Source organism: Dreissena polymorpha, chromosome 16 (assembly GCF_020536995.1).
Source record: "Dreissena polymorpha isolate Duluth1 chromosome 16, UMN_Dpol_1.0, whole genome shotgun sequence".
In the NCBI taxonomy this organism is placed as follows: domain Eukaryota; kingdom Metazoa; phylum Mollusca; class Bivalvia; order Myida; family Dreissenidae; genus Dreissena; species Dreissena polymorpha.
This window is the reverse complement of record NC_068370.1, coordinates 34,474,969-34,499,709: the sequence shown is the minus strand read 5'-3', so window position 1 is coordinate 34,499,709 and position 24,741 is coordinate 34,474,969. Positions and strand designations below refer to the sequence as shown.

Below are 24,741 nucleotides of genomic sequence, written 5' to 3'. Positions count from 1 at the left end.
ACAGCAACATTATTAAATTTTTAATATTAAATGTAATAAAAAATCCTATAAACCTGTATGCCAAAAACATAGTTTAAAGAACCTACAAAAGAAGAGAAGTGCATGATTGTTTTCCTCTCAAGAAAAAAGTAATTATGTTTGCCAAGGAACAGACCTTTCTGAACGATTCTTTGCTAGGGTATTGTAACTGGAGTAGACTGAACTAGTATTGAATAAGTTACGGGTAGAAGAATCCTCACTGTGGCAAGCTGATTTCCATGTGTAAGAATAAATTGAATTCGGTGCAGTCTTATAATAAAAATAGCTTGGATTGTGCTTCTTTTCAAAGAGGATGGGGCATTGCGAACAAGGGAAACCAAATAACATGAGCATCTCTGATTTGCACAGCATGAAGTGAATTCTAATCATAAAGTGTGAAATTGGAGCATAACTTGTTGAGTAATCATTTAACAACTGTAAATTGTATGAGCAGTGCTTTCTTGTTATTATCAAGTTAAATGGATTTTGCTGTTCTCAAGGAAAATCTATTTTTCTTGGAATTGTGTTTCACCTTTTGCTCTGAGAAAGTGCTGTAAACAGGCAATAAATCACGAATTTATGATCCCCTTTCTTTGCCCAATGATTTTCTTTGGTTAAAATAGATGTTTTTTGGCACATTTATATTGAATGAGCTCTTACAGAGACTGTGATCATAAAACAATCTATTGTCATAAGTATGCTCTCTTGTGCAATTTTTTGCTCTTGTTTTTTGCGTTAGCAAAACCTTGGTTGGAATTTGGTGTGCTTATCAACACCTTAACATGGTTGTAAATATTTGTTACAGAGATTGTTTTGGTCTCTCATTTGTATGTGTTTGTATGGTAGTAGCACTGCTTGCATCTCTCAGTGAATTGTTTTGAACAAATTACTGCTTATTTTGTACATCTTAGGTTTTGATACCCTTATGGTCCACATCAAAAAAGAAGAGTGTGATTACTAACCATGTAATAGAAAAATGTAATTTGTAATAGTTTTTTTCAAAATACTTTTAACATTCTTGTCAGTCTTATTCTTTGTCAACACCCAGAAAATTGAAAACCATTAAATGTGCAAGAAAATGATCATAGTTAAAATTGCCTTGACAGATACAAGAAGAAATATTTCATTTTGTTATAGTAGTCCAATTATTGGGTATATAACCTTTGCTCTTGATGTTTCTGTCTGTGAGCCAAGAGCCAGGAATGCATTGCCACCTCCAGCTGCTTGTTGGCTTATATTCATGAAGTCATTTCTCCATGTTGTATGCAGGTCATGCTTGTTACTAAAGACAAATGGTTAATTCATTTCCCCTCTTGTCATGCCTTTCTTGTTCTTTCTGAATACATTGGTATTTGGTTATCTGGGTATCAGTGCTATTTTGTTATTTGGGAAGTAAAAAAAGAATTAATAAGCATTTTTCTGTATTTCATAGGTGTATGAACTGTCGGGTAAAATTATGCCTTAATTGCATAAAAGAATGATAAATAATCATAATTTTGCAAACAACATTGAAATGTAGAAATATGCTTTTCAATACTTAATTACAACCACTGAACCAAAATTTACCTGTAATGTTAACACTCTAAAGGCCACAACAGACTTCTATTTATTTGTGTATGAACTAAGTTTCAGTTTTAATTCTCACATTCTCCTTGCAGGTGCCTGACTTTGGTGCCGAGTTGACCAATGGTTGCTACGGTTTTGCCACCAAGTACATGCACTGGCACGAGGACCTGATTGTTGGCGGCTTGCGGAAGAACCAGACAGGGCACATTGTGCGTGCAGAGGCCCTGCAGTCCATCCTGCTCCTGCTGGGGGAGCAGCACCTGTATGATAAGTACAGCAAGGATATCAAGACCGCTAACATCGACTGGACCCTGGAGAAGGCCAGGATGATCCTGGAGGAGTGGCACCGGAAATTTACCAAGGTGGGATTCAGCTATATTATGTTTTAGTTGATAATATCATGTTATCATTGGTGAAAGTTTTCCATTAGTCGGTATTCTGTAATTGTGTTTAAGATTTTGCATGTTTTATATTATCTTTTGCTTTTTACTGAATTTAGATTTCATCATTTTATATTGGTCTAGCAAGGCTTAAGTGGACCATGATGCCTGTTTTAAATTTGCTTGATTTATTATATTGTAATTTATGAGGTTTTTCTACTGCCTTTAAAGTTATAAGAATGCTCTTTTGTTTGCCTTGCTATTTTGAATTTAATAAAATGTCATGTTTTTATATTTGTGATTATTACTTTTTCTTTCAGGAGATGAATGCATTTGCAAAAGATGACAAGCCAGACAATCAGTATGCATTTTCCATGACCTCTCTCATGGACATCATCAAAGACTTCTCCGACATAAGTGTTGTCAGGGTAACCATTGGATACGTTCTTATGGTAAGTTTTTACATTACAATAAAAGTTATATTGAAGTTTAGACAATTAAGAGAGAAAAATTGTTAAACTTGTTTGTTCTTTCAGATTGTAAAAATGAATACTTGTCAAGAGTTATATTAGTGATGCTGACAATTTTATTAATTTTCAAATAATTGAATACTGCGGTTCTTGTTTTTTGATAGCTTTCATGATGCCTAGGGGTAAAAAAATTAATGATGTCAAATTCTACAAATAGTAGAAGTCAGCTTCTGACATTGTTATATTTCAGCTGTTCTATGCCTTCATTATTCTGCTACGCTGGAACAACATGGTGCTGTCACAGAGTGGTATCGGTATAGCAGGGGTTCTCCTGGTTGCACTCTCTGTGGCAGCCGGCCTGGGCATCTGCTCGCTACTTGGGATCAAGTTCAATGCTTCAACCACTCAGGTATGTAGATCCTTGAAACACTTACCTGCTCAGATATTTTTACTTATTTGTTGTCCTTAAGAAAAACAAATTTCCTTCATATATCCACAATTTCAAGTTTTTCCAACCCTAAGATACTTATAAGCATTTAACAGCATAAAATCTGAACCGCCTGTAAGTTACTCCAATGTATGCAATTCGCTGGTTCTACTACAAAGGTTTGATAGAAATAAATGCCTGCATATTACTGCATTATTTATCACACAGGTGTCTATTATCTCTTTTCTCAGCTTTTTCATTAATCTATTACCAGTCTGTACACTATTCCATAGGCAGCAAAATCCACATGGATTACCAGTATCATTTTTTGTGACTCAGGATATGAAAACCTGTTGCACCTTGTTCAAATCCATACCCAGAAAAAAATATTATGGTAAAAGCAGAAAATTTAAAAAATTGGGATGGTAAAACATTTAGTGTGTAGATTATTAACTTTCAGTTGCATTCATATTGTATATCTTGGAAGACCTTTACAATCGGGAAAGTAAAATGCTGATTATGCATGTAAAAAAATGCATACATTCATGCTTTAACAGTTTCTTATAGAAGATCTTAAATATTTGAATAATAAAACACTGAACATAATATTTTAATTAGAATCTTGCAGTCACAAATATTTTGCCTTTGAATCAATTGCCTTATTAAAGTACTTTCTGTGAGGTTTATAAAACAAACTTCAGTTTTTGTTGATTTTTGGAGTATTTGTTTACTTTTCATCTTAAGTCTTTCACCCAAATTTACAGTGGTATTGTCAGTCTGTTTGTTGTTATGTGCACCTTGAAATCAGATAAAGATTTTTTATTTTAGGTTACAACCTATTTCATATTTAAAAGGTTTTTTATGCATTCAAGTAGATTTTGTCTATTTGGTTATGTTTTCCTTCAAATCAATATAAAGGCTAACTGATTACTGGCGCATCAAAAACCCATCTCACAGGACGCAACAACTTGTGAGGTCTATCAATCAAAATGGGCTATAAATGTAGCAAACATCCCTAAAGCAAAAACACATAAATGCTAATCATTGCATAAAGTAAGAATACATAAAGCATAAATGGAAAGAGTGAGGAGTGTTTGCAATGTAGTGTAAACGTTTGGTATTCACCACCATTTTGGTAATTGAAAAATATAACATGTTTTCCAAGTTGTAATTGCTATATGACAATGCTTTACGAAACAATAAACATTGGTCAACAAGTTTCTTCTTAAAAACAATTAATTGATGTTTCTCAATTTCTGCTTTGATCAGATCACCTCCATGAATGATTTTACTTTCAACATACTTAAAACTAAGCTACGCAAAATGCAAAGCGTTCAAAAAAACATTTTACTCAATGACCTTGCTTTGTCAATCTGAACTCTGCCTTTGACAGAGGTTGCCTTTTTCTAGTGCACCTTCCCACACAATACTGTATTTTGTTTCAAAACTGCATTAAGGAATTGTCTCTTAGAAAGTTTACTCTTTGTTAATTGCTTTATTATGTTTTGCGAAGAGTACATTGACAACACAATCACAATTTTGCGCTTAAACAATCCCTTTTCTTAAATAGCCTCCAATGACAAAACATTGTTGTTGCAAAAAAATCCTGTTGTAAAAAAAACATTATAGTTTTTGGTGAGGTTTTCTTATTAGATAAAAATTGATGAAAATTGTAAAAAAAAATGCAAATGAAATGTTTTATGAGGAAAACAAAATGAAAATGTTAAATGAAACAGGAATCAAATTGTAAAGTGAAACAGCAATGCAGATACTAAAGGGAAATGCTATGAAAATGTTCGTTTCATTATGATTTTAACACATTCAAAAGGTGCGAATATTATAGCTGAAAGCAGGTTTACCAATCTGTGTCAAATCTCGGCTGACTGATTCGAGAGTGTAGATTTACCTACATCAGAATAATAATATTTGTGTCATTGTTGAGATTTATCAAATACCACACTAGATTTATTACCACAGGACAAAAACTGCTTAAATCTTGATTATTTCTTGGCACGCAACACTTCGTCTTGAACGCTTTGATGAAATTATTTGGGTGTATAAAATTGTCAAATTTGAATTAGACAGTGTTCAGGTGTTTTAAACATTTCAAAATAATTTTTACGTCACCTTTGACAAATTTGATTAAAAAGCGAGAATGCGGTACCTGTTAAGTAAACTGTTTTAATTTACAACTTTAATGTAGAGAAGCAGTTTTATAGGTTAATAGTGGCAAGCCTGTTTTGAATGGTTAAAGTCTGTAATTATTTCGACCACCGCAATTGCTTGAGCCTTTATATCAGTATTATTAATTACTGGCCTAATTGTGTGTGAAAGAAAAGGGAAAAAAACTAATTATTCTGTATCATGAACTTCTTTATTCCCCTTTAACCTGAATTTGTGTTATTATCCCCACGCTTTTTGAAAAAAAGGTGGGGATATTGTGGTGATCTCCGCCGTCCGTCCGTCCGTCCGTCTGTCCGTCCGTCCTGGCCACTATCTCCTCCTACACTAAAAGCACTAGAACCTTGAAATTTACACACATGGTAGCTATGAGCATATGTGCGACCCTGCACTATTTGGAATTTTGATCTGACCCCTGGGTCAAAAGTTATAGGGGTTGGGGTGGGGCCGCGTCAGAAATTATCACTCATTTTTTTAGGTTATTTTACATTTACTTCTTTATTTCTACACCGATTCACTTCAAATTGATACTGGACCTCACCTATGACAATACGGTCAGTCTCAACCATGCATGGCCCCATTCCCAACCCTGGGGCGCCCCGCCCACATAGGCCACACCCACCAAAAATTTCCATTTACTATAATTTTTTCATTTCTACACGGATTCACTTCAAATTGATACTGAACTTTTGTTATGACATTAGGGTCAATCTCAACTATGCATGGCCCCAATCCCAACCCTGGGGCGCCCGCCCACATAGGCCACACCCACCAAAAAATTCCATTTACTATAATTTTTTCATTTCTACACGGATTCACTTCAAATTGATACTGAACTTCTCTTATGACATTAGGGTCAATCTCAACTATGCATGGCCCCATAACCAACCCTGGGGCCCCGCCCACATAGACCACACCCACCCAAAATTGCCTTTACTATAATTTCTTCATTTCTACACCGATTCACTTCAAATTGATATTGAACTTCTCTTATGACATTAGGGTCAATCTCAACTATGCATGGCCCCATTACCAACCCTGGGGCGCCCCGCCCACATAGACCACACCCACCCAAAATTGCCTTTTACTATAATTTCTTCATTTCTACACCGATTCACTTCAAATTGATACTGAACCTCTCTTATGACAATACGGTCAATCTCAACTATGCATGGCACAATTACCAACCCTGGGGCGCCCTGCCCACATATGTCACACCCACCCAAAATTGCCTTTTACTATAACTTCTTCATTTCTACACCAATTCACTTCTAATTGATGATGAACTTCTCTTATGACAATACGGTCAATCTCAGCTATGCATGGCCCCATTACCAACCCTGGGGCACACCTAGGTCAAACATTCGGCGTGGGGATACGCGTCGGCCTCTGCCGCGCCATTTCTAGTATTACTTATGACATGCGAAGTTAAAACTGAAGCAAGGTGTACAATTCTGCATTATTCTGCAACATTTCCAAGTGTTGTTTCTACAGAGATGCCATTATAAAATCAAAATATTCCTGCATCCAATGAATTCGTTTCTGACTTCAAATTATGAGATTCGTAACTTGGAAAAGTGCAACAAAATAATCAAAGAAAATAGTTCTTTTTAAGAACTGCTTTTGTTACCATTTTACTGCTTCTGCGTTTGAATATGAATTTATCATTTGTTTAACAATCGTTACTGGAAGATTATGTTAATTTATTATCTTGCCATGTATTATTATTTTTCATTATTTTTTTATTTTAGATTATCCCGTTTCTGGCACTTGGGCTGGGTGTCAATGACATGTTCCTAATCACGCACTCTTACACAGAAAACGCCAACAAAGACAACATACCTCACAAGGTAATGATCAAAGATGCATTAACTAAAACATAATTATAAACATCATATTAAAGATAAAACACATTTATTTGGCTCAAATTTGAAAAAAAAAATAAAGAAAAAGTGGTATAGGGTCTACAATCTTTCACTTATGAAGTCTGCTAAGTTAAATATAGCACATGTTTATCTTAATATCAATCACATTATGATGTATGCAGATACAGTAGGATCCATTGTTTTAATTTTGCAGTTAAAATAATATATTGTCCCAGTATTTGTTTCAAAATATAAATGTATGTCTTTGTACTTTTATGCAAAGAATCATTATTTTATTTCCTTGACAACCTGTTTTGTTTTAGTTTGTGCTTGTTTGTTTTGAACCCAAAATCTTTAAAATGTTAGGAAAATAATTATAGAATTATGAAATTATTTTCTTATTTGCCATAGGTTCATTCACATATATTTCTTGACAGTTCAAATGCTTATACATTGTTATGGTAATTCTCATTTTAATTTTCACAATATAAAAATTCTGTCATATATGTTTAAGTTTACGAGTTTGGAATCACATTTTAATCAATGCACATAAAATACCATTTAAATGGCTTACATTCATACATGTTTGTTAACATTTGATTATTTTTCTTAAACTTTAATTTGTTAAAAAAAGAATGAGCGCTATAGACATTCCTAGAAGTTTTAGAAGTTTCATTTAAGAATTCTTCAGCAATACAAATCGCTTGCAAATTCTTGTTTTACATGCTATATAAACAATGGATGGCAGAATAAGTGTAACAATTACAAAAAAATGCTTTTTTGTTTAGTTTTTAACCCATAAAGCTATACAAAACTCAGAATAGTTTAGCTTGAGGAATGCTATGGCTACTCCTAACAAGCTGTATTTCCAATTTTTTTCCATTATCTATACAAACCTATTGCCGGCAAGATGTGGATTATCCAGATAACTATGTAGAAGGCTTGCTGCCTGCCTGTGTGGTCTCTAGTGGAACATTGGGTGCCGACTCTCTCCAAATTAATTTGGGCAATTATGTACATGGAGAAAATCAGGGTGTACAGGGTGTAGGCAGATTGCCTGGTCTCAACAGATGGTGCTGCTGCTTTTGAAAGCCCTGAGAATGAATGCCTGTCGGGTGATTGGGGAGGGGGGATTCTTCTGGTGCTTATGCTGGGTTCTGTGTGTGTTTTTTTCTCTGCACTTTATTATTATGATTTTAGCCTGCTGTTTGTAATTGTATTTTTAAATCATTTTATTAGATATCTGGATTTTTCTGTTGACGGTAAATTACTTGAGAGATGTAGCCTGAACAAAATAACACAGTAATAAGTTACATTGGAATAAAACTTAATGAATTTAATTATAAATGGAAATGTTAATTATATTTTAGCAAACCAACCTTTTGACGATGCTTGTTTTTATAGTATATAATTAAGATAAAGCCAGTTTTTATTCTATCATATTCAGTACTGTTGTTCAGATCAATGCAAAAAATTGCTGGACTTAATGTTATGAGTAAAATTGATGAAAACTACATTTTCTTAACTGCTATGAACTTGAAATTTAATATGACATTAAAAATTATGGAATGGCAGTGGGGACGTGGCCGTTATGCTTTCTTTGTGTAAAACCCATTCTTGATTTTCAAAATATGATGCTGCTTTATCTCGGATGGTATCAAACATTTTGACAAAAGCCCAAGTTAAAATTTAACCTTGAAATCAATATACTGATTTTTTTTTACAAAGGATCATCTGACATAGGTTGACAAACACGCGCTGATTAAATTATGAATTTACTGCAGTTTAATCTGGTACCTTTTATAAGGCTTTTTGCTATAATTGCTGCTTAAAATCTTTACCTTGTTTTTTTCAGTAAGCAATGATCAAGACACACCATTTTCTGGAAATCTTGTGATCTTGTTTTACATCCATGATTTTGGATAAAAGGAAAGAGTTAAGGCAGACATAAACAAGACATTTGGTATTAGTTTACATAGGTTTTAGAAGAAGAACTATTAAGTATCAAAGTTGTTAATGTTCCTGGGAACACCAATACCTCACATGTTGAATACTATGCCAAGAGGTGGCATTTGTTACAGCCTGTAGACCATCTCTTTTCCTTTTTGATGTATGAGACCCTAAGTACCCAGAATGCCTCACTTCTTGCCCCATTGGACATGTGCTGTTGATATTTCATGGCTTTATTGCCCCATATCTCTCCATGCACAAGAGAATTTTATTTTTATGGGCTACACATCTAAGAAATCTGTGAAATGTGGCCTTGTTCTTCCTTCATCACAATTGACCTTCCCCTCACATGGAGAGTTTGTGTGTGGCAATGATTAAGTTATGGTGAAGGCAAAAATGGTGTACATTGGCATGGGCGTCCCATGCAGTTACAGCACACTGTGTGTCAAGGGTTTGATTAATGGAGGTTGTTGCCTCTCATTTAACTCTGGGATCATCAAAGCTTCAATATCAACACTGTCATTCTTGTTGCCAAACAGGCTGGTACAGAATTAACTTTGTGTTACATGAAATATCCCTGCAATGTCAGCAGGTAGAGCCACACCATCATTAATGACAATATGAATATTTACATTTATAATGGAAGCAACATACCAACAGGGATGGTGTTTTTTCCAGAGATATAACAATATTCAACCTGCTACATTCAAGGTATAGGACTTAGACACAGTTACTTCAGTGAAGGTTGTATTGCAGATTGTGTTTGAAAAAAAACAACAACATAACTTGAGTTTTGTTCTGCCCTATTTGTTACAAAAATATAAGTATTTTATGTTTTGTTGTTTCATGGAATTTTATGTCTTATCCGATGCATTTAGTATAACACACATTTGTTTTTAATAGCATAATGATCAAAATTTGCTTATGATAGCATAATGATTAAAATTTGCTAATAATTTTCAGATGTATTTGTGTTAAATGAGAAGACAATTATGATTACTTTTATTGTGGAAGTTAAAATTTGCATAAAATATTCATATAATAAAAAGTTTCATAAAAGTGTATCGTTTTAGAAATTGCAATTAAGACATTAATTTTCCATGAAATAAAAAAGGTTTTGCAACATAATTAAGCAATACAAATCAATTTAAATCATAATGTTAATCCACCGAACTTTGAGATGTACAGATCTAATAAATTTAAATTATTGCATGCAAATCATATTTGAGGTAAATTGCTGAAGAAAATTGGAGCCTGTTTGACTAGGGCAAAAGGTATCACCATATATCATACACCTGACAGGGATGTTCATTGAAGAGCAAAAGATTCTGCAGAAATTCGTTGGGAGAATTAATTGATACACAAGATTTGAGTGATAGATTTGAGAGATATGAACTGGATGATTGCAATCAATTTGTTCATAATTTACAGTCATTTTCTTCTTGGCAGAAACTGATGGCTTTTGCAGATGGAGATTCTAGCCCTCCCAGGCAGATCGAACATGTGTTTACAGATGATGCATATTTTTCTCTCTCAGCTCTCTTAATATTATAAGTGCTGTATATAATTAGAGATAAGGCGTTTGCCTGTGGGTTGCAACAACCATTCAATCAAAGTACTGACAGTACTGGTGTGACAATGCTTTTGAAGAGGATTGATATAAAAGCATCTATTTAAGTTTATCTACATCACCACAATTGTGTATCTGGGTAAAAAAAAAAATGGGTACGAAAATTTTGGGTACAAAAATTATGCCAAAAAAAAAAATGGGTACGAATAAAGATTTTGTTACGAAAAAAAAAATGAGAAGGAAAAAAAGTTGTGTACGAAAAAATATTTGTGTACAAGCAAAAATTTGGGTACGAAAAAAAAATGGGTACAAAAAAAATTGGGTACGAAAAATGTAGGGTACGAAAAAAAAGTTAGGGTAAGGGGAAGTAGTACCCGTGGGGAACTTGACCCATTCAGCGAAACTGGGAAGCGGGTTACATTCTCCATCAAATTTAACAAGAAATATCTTTAAAAAGATATTCGACGTGTATTTTCTGTTCCACTTATCTTAAAAAAAGTTCTTTTACAGTAAAACGTTTGTGGGTTATAACATTACGTTTCAGCATATCAATTCAAAACTTGACATGCTCTTTAATTACACCATGCTCTTTAATTTCACATGTATATCATACCAAACTTTTTATTGCATTGTTTCCTTTCCTAAGTTAATGATGCTATGTGTACGGACATGATTTCACATGCCCATGTGCATGAACATATAATTTTTCTCTTTTGATTATTGTTTTTTTCTCTAATTCAATAAGCTTAGGCATGTTTGTTCATTAAGTACGGCAATAATTTCATAATGATTCCCGAAAGTAGGTATGAGCACATAGTCGTAAGAGCACATGAACACATGGTAAGGTTAACTAAATCTTCACGATATGACCTAATATGTGTTTAAAACAGCAAACAATATCCAACACACGAATGAATTATCAAACATAGTATGTGCACTTATGTGGCTCTGTAATTTCTGTTTGAAAAGTTTATTTATAAATATGCAAAATGAGAAAGCACGCATACGAGCGAGTATCAGAGATGTCAAACAGCCATTATGCTGTTTATATACCATAGTAGCTACAACGTTTACAAATGGCAGGTTTGAAATAATTCGTTTTCTTTACACTCATGATCGCGTTGAAAGTTAATTATACACGTTTTTATTCGTAATTTATTTACTGAATCACGACAAATGTCAAATACAATACAGAAAATGCATAGTTGTTTCATTAATATATAAACATATAATGGATTGAATATAACTGATTTAAAATTAATGTTTCCGAACTATTATTAAATCTTTTTTCCAGAATATGCTGTCCTATTTATACCTGAGCTTCCTATACCTTTATCAATGATAATCAGGGAGGTATGCCGATTAGAAAAATCGAGCTATCTCAATCGGACTGGCTCGGTCTTTTACAAAGTTCGCCATTGTGAAGAATTTATTCGGGGTATGATAACTTAGACAAGCTGCTTCGCAGCATCGTCAAAAATGATTGCAAATAGACATGACATAAAATTCTGCCTGCATGGCATTGAAACACCTAGATGTTTGATACTTTCAGACATTTTCTAGTGCCATCATTTCTGATTGTTAATGTGGTTTTTATATTAAATCTTTACAAGCTAACACACATTTTTCCTTGGTATTTCCTCATGAATAACATGTAGAATGTCTAAATCAAGTCAGCACATAATGATTCTTTATGTGCTTACAAATATTCTTTCTATATAAATATATTTTTCAAATGCCATATCTTAATAATATTGGTTTATTGGATACTAGAAGATCTTTAATGTAACTGGCCAAAATTAATAATAAAAAAAAAAATCTTATTAGAACTTGTAAAATGTTGAAGTGCAACTTGTTCATACGAACTTCCATTCACAAGATGATCAGGGTTCCAGTGCTTATTGCTAATGCCCCTGACTACAGCTAGCTTATGATGATTATTTTGAGCATCGGTGACACTTTCTGTGATGCCCCACCTAAGCCCTTTGCATGCTGGGAAATTTGTTGTTTGCTAAAATGTTGTCTGCTGAATTTCTAAAATTAACATTTTCTTAGATTTTTTTCAAAGAATACTATCAAAATAGCAAACAGTTTGGATCCTGATGAGACGACACTTTCTGTGGCGTCTCATCTGGATCCAAACTGTTTGCAAAGGCCTTCAATCTTTGCTGTCTTCCACAGGAACAGACGGCAGAGTGTCTAAAGCGGACCGGAACGACGATTCTTCTGACATCAGTCAGCAACATGCTTGCATTCTTCTCCGCTGTCATCATCCCAATACCAGCCCTTCGCTCCTTTGTCATTCAGGTATGAGATCATCGTAATTATGACATCATCATTAGTATAAAACTATAGTAAATACGGCTTCATAAACTGGGCATCATGGCATAACATAATATTATCATAGGTTTAACATTAGTTTGAAACATCTGCCTCAATAAGTCATCATCGTAATGATATCTTCATCTTAATATTATATTTCATCATCTTGTAACCTCCTTCTTACATGTTCATTTTGATGCTACAATGGGATATATTCTAAATTCATATCCCATCATTATATTTCACCATATGGTATAATTTTGTGATAACATCTCTAAGTCACCATTGTGTGTTGTCCCCCTAATGACTTCATTACGAATAGTATTCTCTCAGCTGATTTTTTTCTTCAAGACAATTACTTGTATGGATTATGCGTATAAATATATCTACTCAAATTTACATGTGACTTTGCTGTCTGAGTTATCCTTATACATTTGTTATCTCAATTCAGCAAATATTAAGTCTCTGCTAGTAGCTCAAATGCATAGTATTTCAATATTTTACTAACTGAAGTAAAATGTTCTTACAAAACAGGTTGTTTTTTAACAAGCATTCTTGAACTATGGTAAGTATATGCAATTTCACACCATTGCAATATTTTGTTCTCAGAAGGTAATCACTTAATGTGAAATGTTAAAAATGCAAATTTGTAACAGTTAAATATCCAGCTGGTAATAGTTAAACAGTGGGCAATTTTTTTTGTCAGTTTTGGGTTCAATCTCTACCAAATCTTAACAGTCATTTCTCATATACATGTGACTAGGGAAGTATGTGGGTGGTCCAGGTACAAAACGATACATTACAAAGGCCATGAATACTGAAATCAGTATAGTGTAGCCTAGCAGTACTGTGTCAGACCTAAACCAACATTCTTTCATATATGGCTTTGCAATTGTATGCCTAATTTGTCCACGTTTGAAGCTGTTATGTCAGTTTTATGGTAATTACCATAATAGGCAATTACTTACTATTTTACCACTTATCTAGTTCACTTGTCAAGTGTTTGGTTGCATTAAGTGTTACTCTAGAAGTAATTTTTTGACAGGTATTGTATTATGAAGAATGTTGTTTTATTGTTTAGTTTTAATTATGTATTTGCATATATATTACATCTGTCTAGTAATATTTATTAGAAAATTGAGGACTACATATAATTTGATTTCACACACATTTATTTATTTTCCCATGTAATCCATCCTACAAGTTTCATATGACAATAATGGTTGTTTAAATTATAGGTTACAGTCAAGCACGTACCGAACAAAACTGAACATTGTTTTGGTGTATACGATTTTTGTAAAGGCTTAAGAAATTATCATAACTACATTAAAAGGTCATCATAGAAACTTGCGTGTTGTTAATTAAGGAAAACTAAGGAAGCAATAAACTATAGCAACATTATCATGTAATTAAAAATTCCAATATTTTACTTATGCACATATGTTGTATTATGAGTGGTGTACGTTGTAATTTCTCAGGTTTTTATAGAACATGTTCCACAGTGTGTACATGTTGTGTGGTCAGTACCAAGCTCTCTAATATCCCACATGTTTGAGGTCATTGCTATTTTGTTGTGTTGTTCTGTGTGACCATAAAAGCAAGTGTTATTGTCCTCCTTGACATATCATCTCTAAACCCCATCTTTCCATCTTTCACTTATAAATGATTCATTTCACCAGTGATCATGTTAAAGTTCATAAAAAAATTGTTCAAATATAATTATAGACATTCTGGTTTATAATTAATGTATAAGTAATTAATAATAATAATAATAATGATAATAATAAATATTAATGATAATATGATAATAAGCCTCCAAAATGTACATCTGTTTTACTTTGAAATTGAACTTCAATCGATGGGCAAGTAAGCAAAAAACCTACAACAATGTGCTTGTCTTAACGACTAGACAAATTGCAATTTTCTTTAATACCCTTTAGCAGTCCTTTCAGCTTTCCCTTTGGTACACTGGTACACATGACATTATTATTGTTCTGGACCTTTTCAGGTTCATTAATGCTTTCAGTGCTGGAACCGAATTTTAAAGGCCTTTGCAAACAGTTTGGATCCAGATGAGACGCCACAGAACATGACGTCTCATCAGGATCCAAACTGTTTGCTATTCTGATAGTATTCTTTGAAAAATATCGAAGAAAATGCTAATTTTAAAAATTCAGCAGACAACATTTTAGCAGACGACAAATTTCCCAGCATGCAAAGGGTTAATATAGTTAATTACATGTGTACAGATTACCACAATTTCCACCTTTTGTGTGCCTGTATAGCTAACCTGTGCACATCATGGCCATGGTGAGCTTTGCAACTGGCTGTTGTCCATCATACATTGTGTGTCAGCCATGGTCAACATTTACCTTATTAACACTCAAAAGGCCACATTTATTGTCCAATTTTAATGAAACTTGGTAAGAACGTTTTTCCCAAAATCACAAGTGGGTCATGTTAGGTAAAAAAAAAACTGGGTCTTTTGTTAAGAAACAGTTTTTCAACACTCAATAGTCACATTTTAAGCCCATCATAGCACAAAACTTGTGTCCGAATGTTCATGAAACTTTCTCAGAATATTTGTTTTAATGATCCCAGCCAAGGTCTAGAATGGTTAAACTCCATCGAAAAGGGGACAGGGCAGTTTATATGGCTATTGTGAAACCTTGTTAACACTCTAAAAGTCATAATTTTAATCCAATCTTTGTAAAAAAAAATGTTCAAAACATTTGTTCTTATGACATCTCGGCTGTATTCTAAAATGGTTCTGAAAATACCCCCATTTCAAAATCTGCTGAGATCAGTCAGTTCTTTTTGTGAGGGAACTAGGGCCTTTGTGTGTAATTGCCTGATTGCTACGTTGACCACATATTACCCAATATGAAACCTTTAATCCTACCTGACCTTTTTACTTTAATCAGTTTTTCCCAAATGTAACTTCATCAATCTTAAATAGTTATTTTCATGTATTAATGACAAACAGGCTTGTCGAACTTTGATATTTGAATATAAAAAGTGGCTTACATCAGAAATTATTTTATTCAGATTGATTGAAAAATAAACCAGAGTGTTAGGTGTTTCTTTTTGTTAAACTTGAACCAAGCCAAGAATGTTTTGTGCCAGTAGAAAATGTACCTGAATTAATGAGTGTATTCACAATTCCTTTCTGTATTCACTACAATTTGAGAAAGTGCAAAAAACCATAATAACCCCAGACCACCAATGATTTGTACGCAATGAATGGATCAATTATTTATCCATGCATACAAAAGGCGTAGTGGAAATAATACGAATCTGAGATCTGTGCAAAACTGTTTCAAGTGGAAAATTCAACATTGTTAATTCAACTTCAGCGATTTTGGCAAAAAATTAAAGTTAAACATTTTCCGATAACAATCTCCATTTAGGAAATCTGATTTAAGCGTATCCAATTTTTGTTTTGAAACCTACAGCATTGCGGTGTATGTTTTTTGCCGTGCATTTAAAGCATTGAATAACGCATTGAGAATAACTGTGCCCTTGTAATTGTGTTTTTTGAAGCAATGTCATACTGGTGTAGTAATACAAGGGATTGTTGTCAACCCAAGGTTAAAAAAAAGATATAACTGTGGACTACAAAAATCCTCTGCGTTTATAAAAAAAAAGTTTATTGCATATTGCTTATTCATCTGCAGAACATAGTTTACAATTCACAGTTATGTAGCTAATTTGGAGCTCAATTGTTAAAAATGTTTGCTGTTGGGTGACAAGTTTTGTAATAAATATTTAACAACATGCTTGTAACAACTAATAAAGTTGTGAAAATCTATTTATTTTTCCCATTTTAACGATGCAATAAATCTTAAGGTACCAAATGTGCAGCAAATAAAGATGTATTACAGGTTATGCATAATGCATTTAAATAAGTTTCGCTTCTGCTATCTGAGAGGTATATGCCAATCGCTCTCGTGCTAAAGTAATTCAGAGCCTTGCATCATTGCACCCTGCTATAAACAACATATGTTCGTGATTATAATATAGTACTCTTTTTTTTCCATCTCAGAAAATCGGGTTTTTACTGCAAATCACATTTTAGTGTTGGAAAATGGAATAACAGTTAAATTAGTGTATTCATGGTTCTATTTTCTCTAGCAAAACAAGAATCTAAGCTTCTAAATGCTGTGATGCCACTGGCATCTACTGTAAGATGTGATGCCACTGGCATCTACTGTACAATGTGATGCCACTGGCATCTACTGTACAATGTGATGCCACTGGCATCTACTGTACGATGTTATGCCACTGGCATCTACTGTACGATGTGATGCCACTGGCATCTACTGTACGATGGAGGTAAACCCAAAATGACACTTTCCACCTTACATCAATAATGCTTCATACGAAGCTTTGAAACTTACATATAATAAATATTTTCATAAGCTACTTGAATATGTATAGGTAGATTATTTCCAATTCATGAGCAATTTAATGTGGCTTATTTCAGGCTGGCATCCTGATTCTGTTCAACCTGGTTTCTGTCATCTTCATCTACCCTGCCATCTGTAGTATTGACCTCATCAGGCGCAAGAACAAAAAATGTGACATTTTCTGCTGCTTCGAAAGGTACTGTTGTTGTTGTTGTACTTCTATTATATGCCAAATAATCCTTGACCTATGTATCGTTTGCTATACCTGTCAGATTTCAGAGGTTATATTTCATAATGATCATTGCATTAATTTCAATAACATTAACAGATTTTGTTTACTGTTAATCATAAGTTATTTAATGAATAGGAAGTGATATTGTAAGCTTTAAAAATTGTATATATATATATATATATATATATATATATATATATATATATGCACAGAAAATATTGATAATAATTTATGTTTGGATTGCACAAAAGTATATCATGAACATGATTGTCAGTGATATTCAGTAAGTTTGCTAAAATGATTTGTAATTTCTGTGAACGTACAAAGACAAAATAATTTATATTTGCAAAACAAACATAATTGTGAGTTTATTTGATTGTTTTCTAATCATTTTTGTTTTTCTTGTGACAGTTATGCAGACAATGATGTGGTGATAGAGCTCCAGCCCCATATCAATGATCACAACATGATGGAGCGTAGCGCGAGTCCACCACCCGTATACACGCCCCGCACTGCATACTCCCCGCCTCCCTACAGCGATCTGCTTGCCCACGATATGATAACAGAGATGGGCGCTATTGGCGGGCCCACGCAGACAACTTTGGCTCCCTCTGAGGGCCAGTTTGTGACGCGGTGCGGATCGCCCATTCCTGGATTTGATTCTGCAACAAACTCGCGTCAGTGTTTGACAGATGGTGAAAATGTGACGTGTAAGGATAAATTTGCCATGCTGCAAAAACAATGTATTACTATGTCGCTGTCTTCGCTGGTGGCGAACAAATACGCACCTTTTCTCCAAAGAACTCCAGTGAAAGTGTTCACAATTGTGTTTCTTCTTGTGATTTTAGTGATAGGCATTTGGGGCACTGCCCAAGTTAAGAATGGGCTAGATTTGACAGACGTTGTCCCGCGTGATACAAGTGAATATCACTTTCTAGAAAAACAGTCCAAGTACTTTGGATTTTATAATATTTATTTAGTGACCAAAGACTTGGACTATCCAAATAACCAAAGACTTTTGAGGGAGTACCATTATGCATTTCAAAATGTGGATAAAATTATTCGTGAAGAGAACAATGAATTGCCAACATTTTGGCTGGACTCCTTCAGATCTTGGCTGCTTGGTGAGCAATATTTGTGTCTGTTTATATCTGGCCTTTTAATGCAGTTTCCATGTCTGTTGACTGACTCTTTTCAACATCTTGTAAATAATGAGTCAGTAATCAGAAAATCAGAAATAAATCAGTTTGGCGAAATGTATTTTGAACATTTATTTTTCAGGAAAAAAGTAGTGATTTTATTATTCTGTTTATAAAGATTTTTTTTAAAGAATCGTATACATAATGATAGTCACCTTGAAGAAATAAGCAATACTGTTTGGTAATTCTTTTAGTTATGTCAGCATGCAGAAGTTTTCAATAAAACATATCACTTCCAGGGTTGCAGGCAGCCTTTGACAGGGAGTATGTAAATGGTACATTTAGTGCAAAGGGCTGGCCAAAGAATGCATCAGCAGACACAAAGTTGGCGTACACCTTATTAGTGCAGACAGGTGATGTGGACAATTCTATTGACACTGACCAGATCACATCAGTGCGTTTAGTCAGTAAGGAGGGAATCATAAACCCTGCCGCTTTCTACAATTACCTCACAGTGTGGATATCAAATGATGCCTTGGCATACTCCTATAGCATGGGGGAAATACGTCCCGAGACACAAACATGGCCGTTTGATCCGGACGACTTTAATTTGCAAGGTGAGTATTGCACATAGAAAAATATTAAACATGATGCAAATTTAATATGAATGAATTTATCTTTAAAATCAATATTTCCTAAAATAAAATTTAAAAAAGTAGAAATAAAAATAAGGAAAATATAATTTAAGCAATACGAATGTTCACAAAGAAATTTTTTGTCTGCATTTTAGTGCCCAAGGCGAAGAATATTGCCTACGCACAAATTCCATTTTACCTGTCGAAACTGTCCAACAGCGACGATATTCTTGACGTCGTCTTAAAAATACGCCAAATATGTGATGACTTTACCTCGCGCGGTCTCCTGAATTACCCAGTGGGGGTCCCGTTTACGTTCTGGGAACAGTATATCCAGTTACGCTTCTACCTCATGATGGCCCTACTGTGTATCATGGGTGTGACTTTTGTCGTCCTCTCGGTCACACTCATGAACCCCTGGATGGCTGGAATCATAGTGAGTGCTTTCATAGCTTGAGCCTTTCAAAGAAAACAGAGTATAATTCATGTGCTTAACCCTTTGCATGCTGGGAAATGTGTCGTCTGCTAAAATGTTGTCTGCAGAATTTCTCAAATTAGCATTTTCTTCTATTTTTTTTCAAAGAATACTATCAGAATAGCAAACAGTTTGGATCGACCTGATGAGACGCCACGTTCTGTGGCGTCTCATCTGGATCCAAACTGTTTGCAAAGGCCTTTAAAATTCGGTTCCCGCACTGAAAGGGTTAATATGTTGTCCCAGATAATCCTGTAGAGTCTGCACAGGCTAATCAGGGATGACAATTACCATTTTAATGGTGTTTTAGTTTAAAGAAAAACACTTCTTAGCAAAAATCATATTGACATTCATAATTTTTTACAAATCATTTTCTAATATGTCAGTCATGAACTTTTGTAGTTAATTTGTATAATAAATAAATTCATTTTCTGAGTCTACCAATAGAAAGTTATTTAATTATGTAATAAATATTATTGAGTCCATTTTAAAGCCTGTGTAAGTCAATGCAATTTAATTTTTTCTTGGGTAATTTTATTAGAGGCAAAAAGAGAAATTATATATATAAAAAATGAATGTATATTATAGAATATTTTCCTGTGACTGGAGAAAATAGGCAGGGAAGATTGCTCAATGATTTCATGCAGTGGGTTTGTGTTTATATGTCTTTGTCATGATCAATGATTTCATGCAGTGGGTTTGTGTTTAATGTTGTCTTTGTCATCAATTAAAGACACATTGATGATAATTGTTATTTTATATCGATCTTTTAATTAAGTCATAAGATAGATCATGCTTTTATTAACAAATTAACAAATGCAATAAAGGTGCACTTTATTTTTGTCTGCATCTCTTCAGAAGACAATAATTGTTTCTTCCTTGTTCCTTTCATTCACAAATAAAAAACAAATAAATCTTATCCAAGTCTGGAAAGAAAATTAATATCCATAATAAATTATTGCAAGTCGCATAGCTTCCACACCCCTGCATGATTGTGTATGATATAAATTTTACTACATCATAGCAATTTTAACATTGGTTGTGTGCAACCTCCATTATTCCTTGTAATAAAAATTAATTAAAATTTCAGCTGCCAGTGTAGTTCAATTTGTATTATTTGGCTCCTAGTCAGCTTCCAAATTTCCTCTTGTTTATGTAGGTGGGCTGCAAAACGTTTCTCAAAGCATTTTTTTACATCTGCAGCTTAACCGGAACATGTGTGTTTATTTCTATAATAAACCTGAAAATCTGATAATGCAAAGTAATAAGTCTTATTTTATGACAGGATTGAAATTAGAATTTTGTGGAAACTGTGTATATATTGCAGAATATAATTAAATTGAAGATAACTCAGAATTGGTTTTTTTCTCGTTCTCGACTGTAGCACTTCAATTTTGCAAAAAATTGAGTTTTGTGAATTTCATGTATGTTTTTTTATATCTTTTTTGCTTGTAGGTATCTATGCATTGTTTTTTTTTGTTTTTTTTAATATATTATTTATACCTTATAGATCTGCGTTTAATAGCAAATACATTGTACTTTGCTTAATTTTTTTTTTTGGGGGGGGGGGGGGATTGCAAATATTAAAGGTGTCAGTTGATATTTTATGGCAACAAACTGCTTATAAGTTGCAAATAGTTTGTGCCTGGTTGTTTTCAGAAATGTTTAAAATTTGAAGTTATATAACAACTTATAATGATTTTGGATAATGAGTTAAATGCTTTGCTGAAACATGATAATAACTGGACATGAGCAGCAAAATAGACTGTATATCATCCCAAACTGTTAACAATTACTGGTGAATTTTTATCAAATCTCTAGTTAATATTTGTATTTTGTATTTTAGATTGTCATTTTGACGCTGATACTGGTCGAGCTGTTTGGTTTCATGGGAATCATGGGCTTGAAACTTAGCGCAATACCCGCCGTCATTCTTATTGTCACTGTTGGCATGGGCGTCGAGTTCACTGTGCATTTAGCTGTGGTGAGTAGAACCAAATAAAAATTCAATAGTTTTATGTGCAAGATCAGAAACGCGCATAGATAATTCTGTGTTATTTGTTTTAAGTTATGCTCAAAAAACATTAAGCTTTCCTATTTTTTGTCTTTTAAGTTTTCCTGTAATAAGAAAATCTCTACTTTTATAAATGATCAATTTCAACAAGATGCTATACAGTAACTACTAACTTTCCTTACCTGAAAAAAAATGTTTAATTGGTTGTGTGGGGTTTCAACTTTTCATATAATAAGAAAATCTTTTCTAATTTTATAATCCATCAATTTCAACTACATCAACTTTCTCTCAATTTTACAATTTATTTTATTTGTTGTTCAGGGTTTCTTGTCATCTATTGGCACACGTGACAGTCGCATGGCGATGGCTCTTGAGCACACATTCTCGCCAGTGTTCCATGGTGGCATCTCTACATTCCTGGGCGTTATCATGCTGGCGGGTGCTGAGTTCGACTTCATTGTTAGGTATGTGGCAAACTTTCATTGAACATCGGCTACTGTAAAATATCAAGTTATGGATGCTCCAGTTACAGAAGATTATCGAGGATCGAGTTGGAACGGGTGTATCAGCTGACTTTTATAAAGTAGATAATTATAGTCTCAATCTTTGATATTATTACTAACTAACAAGACTAACTATAGTTTGTTGGGCTTAAGTCATTCATCCATATTGTCCAGTAAAGAGAAAGCGGCCTAATTTCTTCTCTTTGACATGCAAGTCGGTATGGACATAATCCTTACATGGACTTGGTGGAGGAGGGGGCTGCAAACAGTATGCACAAATATAATTTCAAATTATAATTTCAGCCTACAATTTGCTTAACAACAATTTTAAAAGTTTAAAGATTACATATCTCAAGAAGGTAAGATAGCTACCTTTTGGAAAAACATATCAAACAGGAGGCAAGTTTTTGGCTTGTTGGTGGTTGGTGAAAAGAACACACAACCAGAAACATTCAGAAAGTGTGCAGTGTAATAAATGGGGTTTCTCATGTCTTGCGTTTGTAAGCAAATTGGTATTGTTTATTTGACGGAATTATGTGAAATAAATGTAGTCATTTTTGTACAAACTTGTCAAGTTGTTTTGGGGAAGCTTGTTAGGTTGTATGTAGTTTTGTTAGATTTGTTCATCTGGAGGTGTAACAACAAAATACCTGACTGATGTTAGCAATCAGTGTGTGACATGTACGACTGGTCCAATCACGAGTTCATATAGTACACATTTAACTTGGCAAGCGTGTTTAATTTAAACTTAATTTCAATTATTAAGTGCTTGACCATTATTGAAAGTTTTCATATCAAATGAATCTTCTATTTGGATAAGAATAGTTAGCTCATTATTGTTTGAATTATTTTCTTTTTGATGTCTGTTGTTCTGTTGACCAATCAATCATAGAATAACTAAGTGAGTGTTTACTGAAGACTCTTTGAAAATAAACTGCTAAATTAAATGAAAATCTTTGAAAAAAAGGGCAATTTTGGGGTCATTTGAAAGGCGGTGTTTTCATTTAATTTACATAGCCTCGGGACTGGTCCAGGTTTGTTTGCAGTTTGGTGCTTGTGTTGTGTTTGAAGGGTGTGAACCAGTAAGCACACGGTGACAGGTGCCTGTGGTTACTATAGCAAAATTAGCGTGTGTTTCTTGACAGGAAGTCTTTATGTTGGTGACTTCCTGTGTGTGTGTGTGTGTGTGTGTTGTTGATTTTGATCGCAATAACTTTAAACAAAGTTGTGATAGCAATGTCTGTAAGTGACATCACATTTTTTTCTCAGAGCATTTGTAAAATTTGTTTAAAACATTGCAAGAAGTGTAACAAATTCACATAAACAATATAATTATTGAAAATTCAAACAACTCTTAATTATTACCTGGCTCATACCCAGACTCGTTTAATTAAGTTTTAAACAATAGTACACACCCACTTTAAGATAATTGTTAATACAAAAGGCCCTAGAATTTTTGTTATTATTAAATGTCTGATTCCATATATCAATACACCTGCAAAGCGTTCATTCTCAAAACCTCCAACATCTAATTAAGCACAAGGGAAACTGAGGTACAAAATAGTACATTTCTCCAGACCATGTAATGAACAGATATGATGCTGGCTACAGTCTTTATTTCATCATTAATTATAGACTAATGTCTGTAATAAATTCTTGGAACCAGTTTCTGTTAAGCTAAGAGGCAAACACATTTTGACATTTTATGCTGGTTTTCAATAAATGTAGACATCTCAGACCAACATTGGTGGGCTTTTTACGGTTTGATCTGATATATTTTGTCGAAAATTTTATCTGTCAAAAATCTTTATTGCTTAGTCAATCAAATAACATTATTCTACTGGACCTATTTGAGTGCATTTTGGGCGCTCATTAGCTTTTAAGATTGTTTAAAGCTTGTTTCCCAAAAACCAGTCACCTTTGTGTAAACAATCCAGCCATTAATTGTATCTTGCACCCCCTGACATCTATGTTTGAGTTTTTATGGCACAGCTAGGAATGTGCGGAGTTACGTGCCCCCCTTGGCTGGCCTCTTGTGTCAGTTAGACCACCCAGCTTGTAATTGCCGATGAGATAACCTGTACATTGCTATGAAAAAGACCGGCTACTCCTAGTTAAGGCCTGAAGTGGGGAAATCAGTCTGTTTTCTTCTGGGGATTTTTGTTTCACGTGCCAAATGGAGATTTAAAAAAAATTGGTCAATAAGTGTAGCAGAATAACTTTTTTAATGGAATGTTTCTAGTTTATGTATTTGTTTAGTTGAATACTTATTAATCAGTTACACAATTTATACAAAAATCATGACAGAAATACCTTATGAAATACATTTTCTATGATCTTCTTTTTATCTGGAAAAGTCACAGTCATACTGCATTTCCATGCAATTAGAGACCAGGTACCTCAGTCTAATGGAGGAAGTATAATATTGTCCATGTAGACCAAATGACTTTCACCTGAAACATTTTAGCTTGTCAATTTGCGCAAATGACATGTTTGAAGCTACATCAATTGAGCAGGGCATTCATTGTTTGACTATACAGATGCCTCCACTGGTACTAAATAATTATGTCATTGACAAACTGCGC

At 33.8% G+C, this 24,741-nt stretch overlaps 1 protein-coding gene across 3 annotated transcripts in view; it reads left to right on the top strand.

Moving 5' to 3' along the window:
- The window catches only part of LOC127862111 (protein patched homolog 1-like), a 56,827-nt gene that overhangs the window by 17,706 nt on the left and 14,380 nt on the right, over window positions 1–24,741 (top strand). The window contains exons 7-17 of one of the 3 annotated variants that reach the window (XM_052401090.1): window positions 1,677–1,946; window positions 2,285–2,416; window positions 2,685–2,843; window positions 6,794–6,892; window positions 12,609–12,734; window positions 17,236–17,354; window positions 17,802–18,067; window positions 18,829–19,146; window positions 19,320–19,600; window positions 21,486–21,623; window positions 21,975–22,117. In XM_052401090.1, the coding sequence (XP_052257050.1) occupies window positions 1,677–1,946; window positions 2,285–2,416; window positions 2,685–2,843; window positions 6,794–6,892; window positions 12,609–12,734; window positions 17,236–17,354; window positions 17,802–18,067; window positions 18,829–19,146; window positions 19,320–19,600; window positions 21,486–21,623; window positions 21,975–22,117 (2,051 nt within the window). Of the gene's footprint in view, window positions 1–1,676; window positions 1,947–2,284; window positions 2,417–2,684; window positions 2,844–6,793; window positions 6,893–12,608; window positions 12,735–17,235; window positions 17,355–17,801; window positions 18,515–18,828; window positions 19,147–19,319; window positions 19,601–21,485; window positions 21,624–21,974; window positions 22,118–24,741 lie in introns of all 3 variants that reach the window. The other 2 variants (XM_052401089.1, XM_052401088.1) reach the window with 2 other exon arrangements.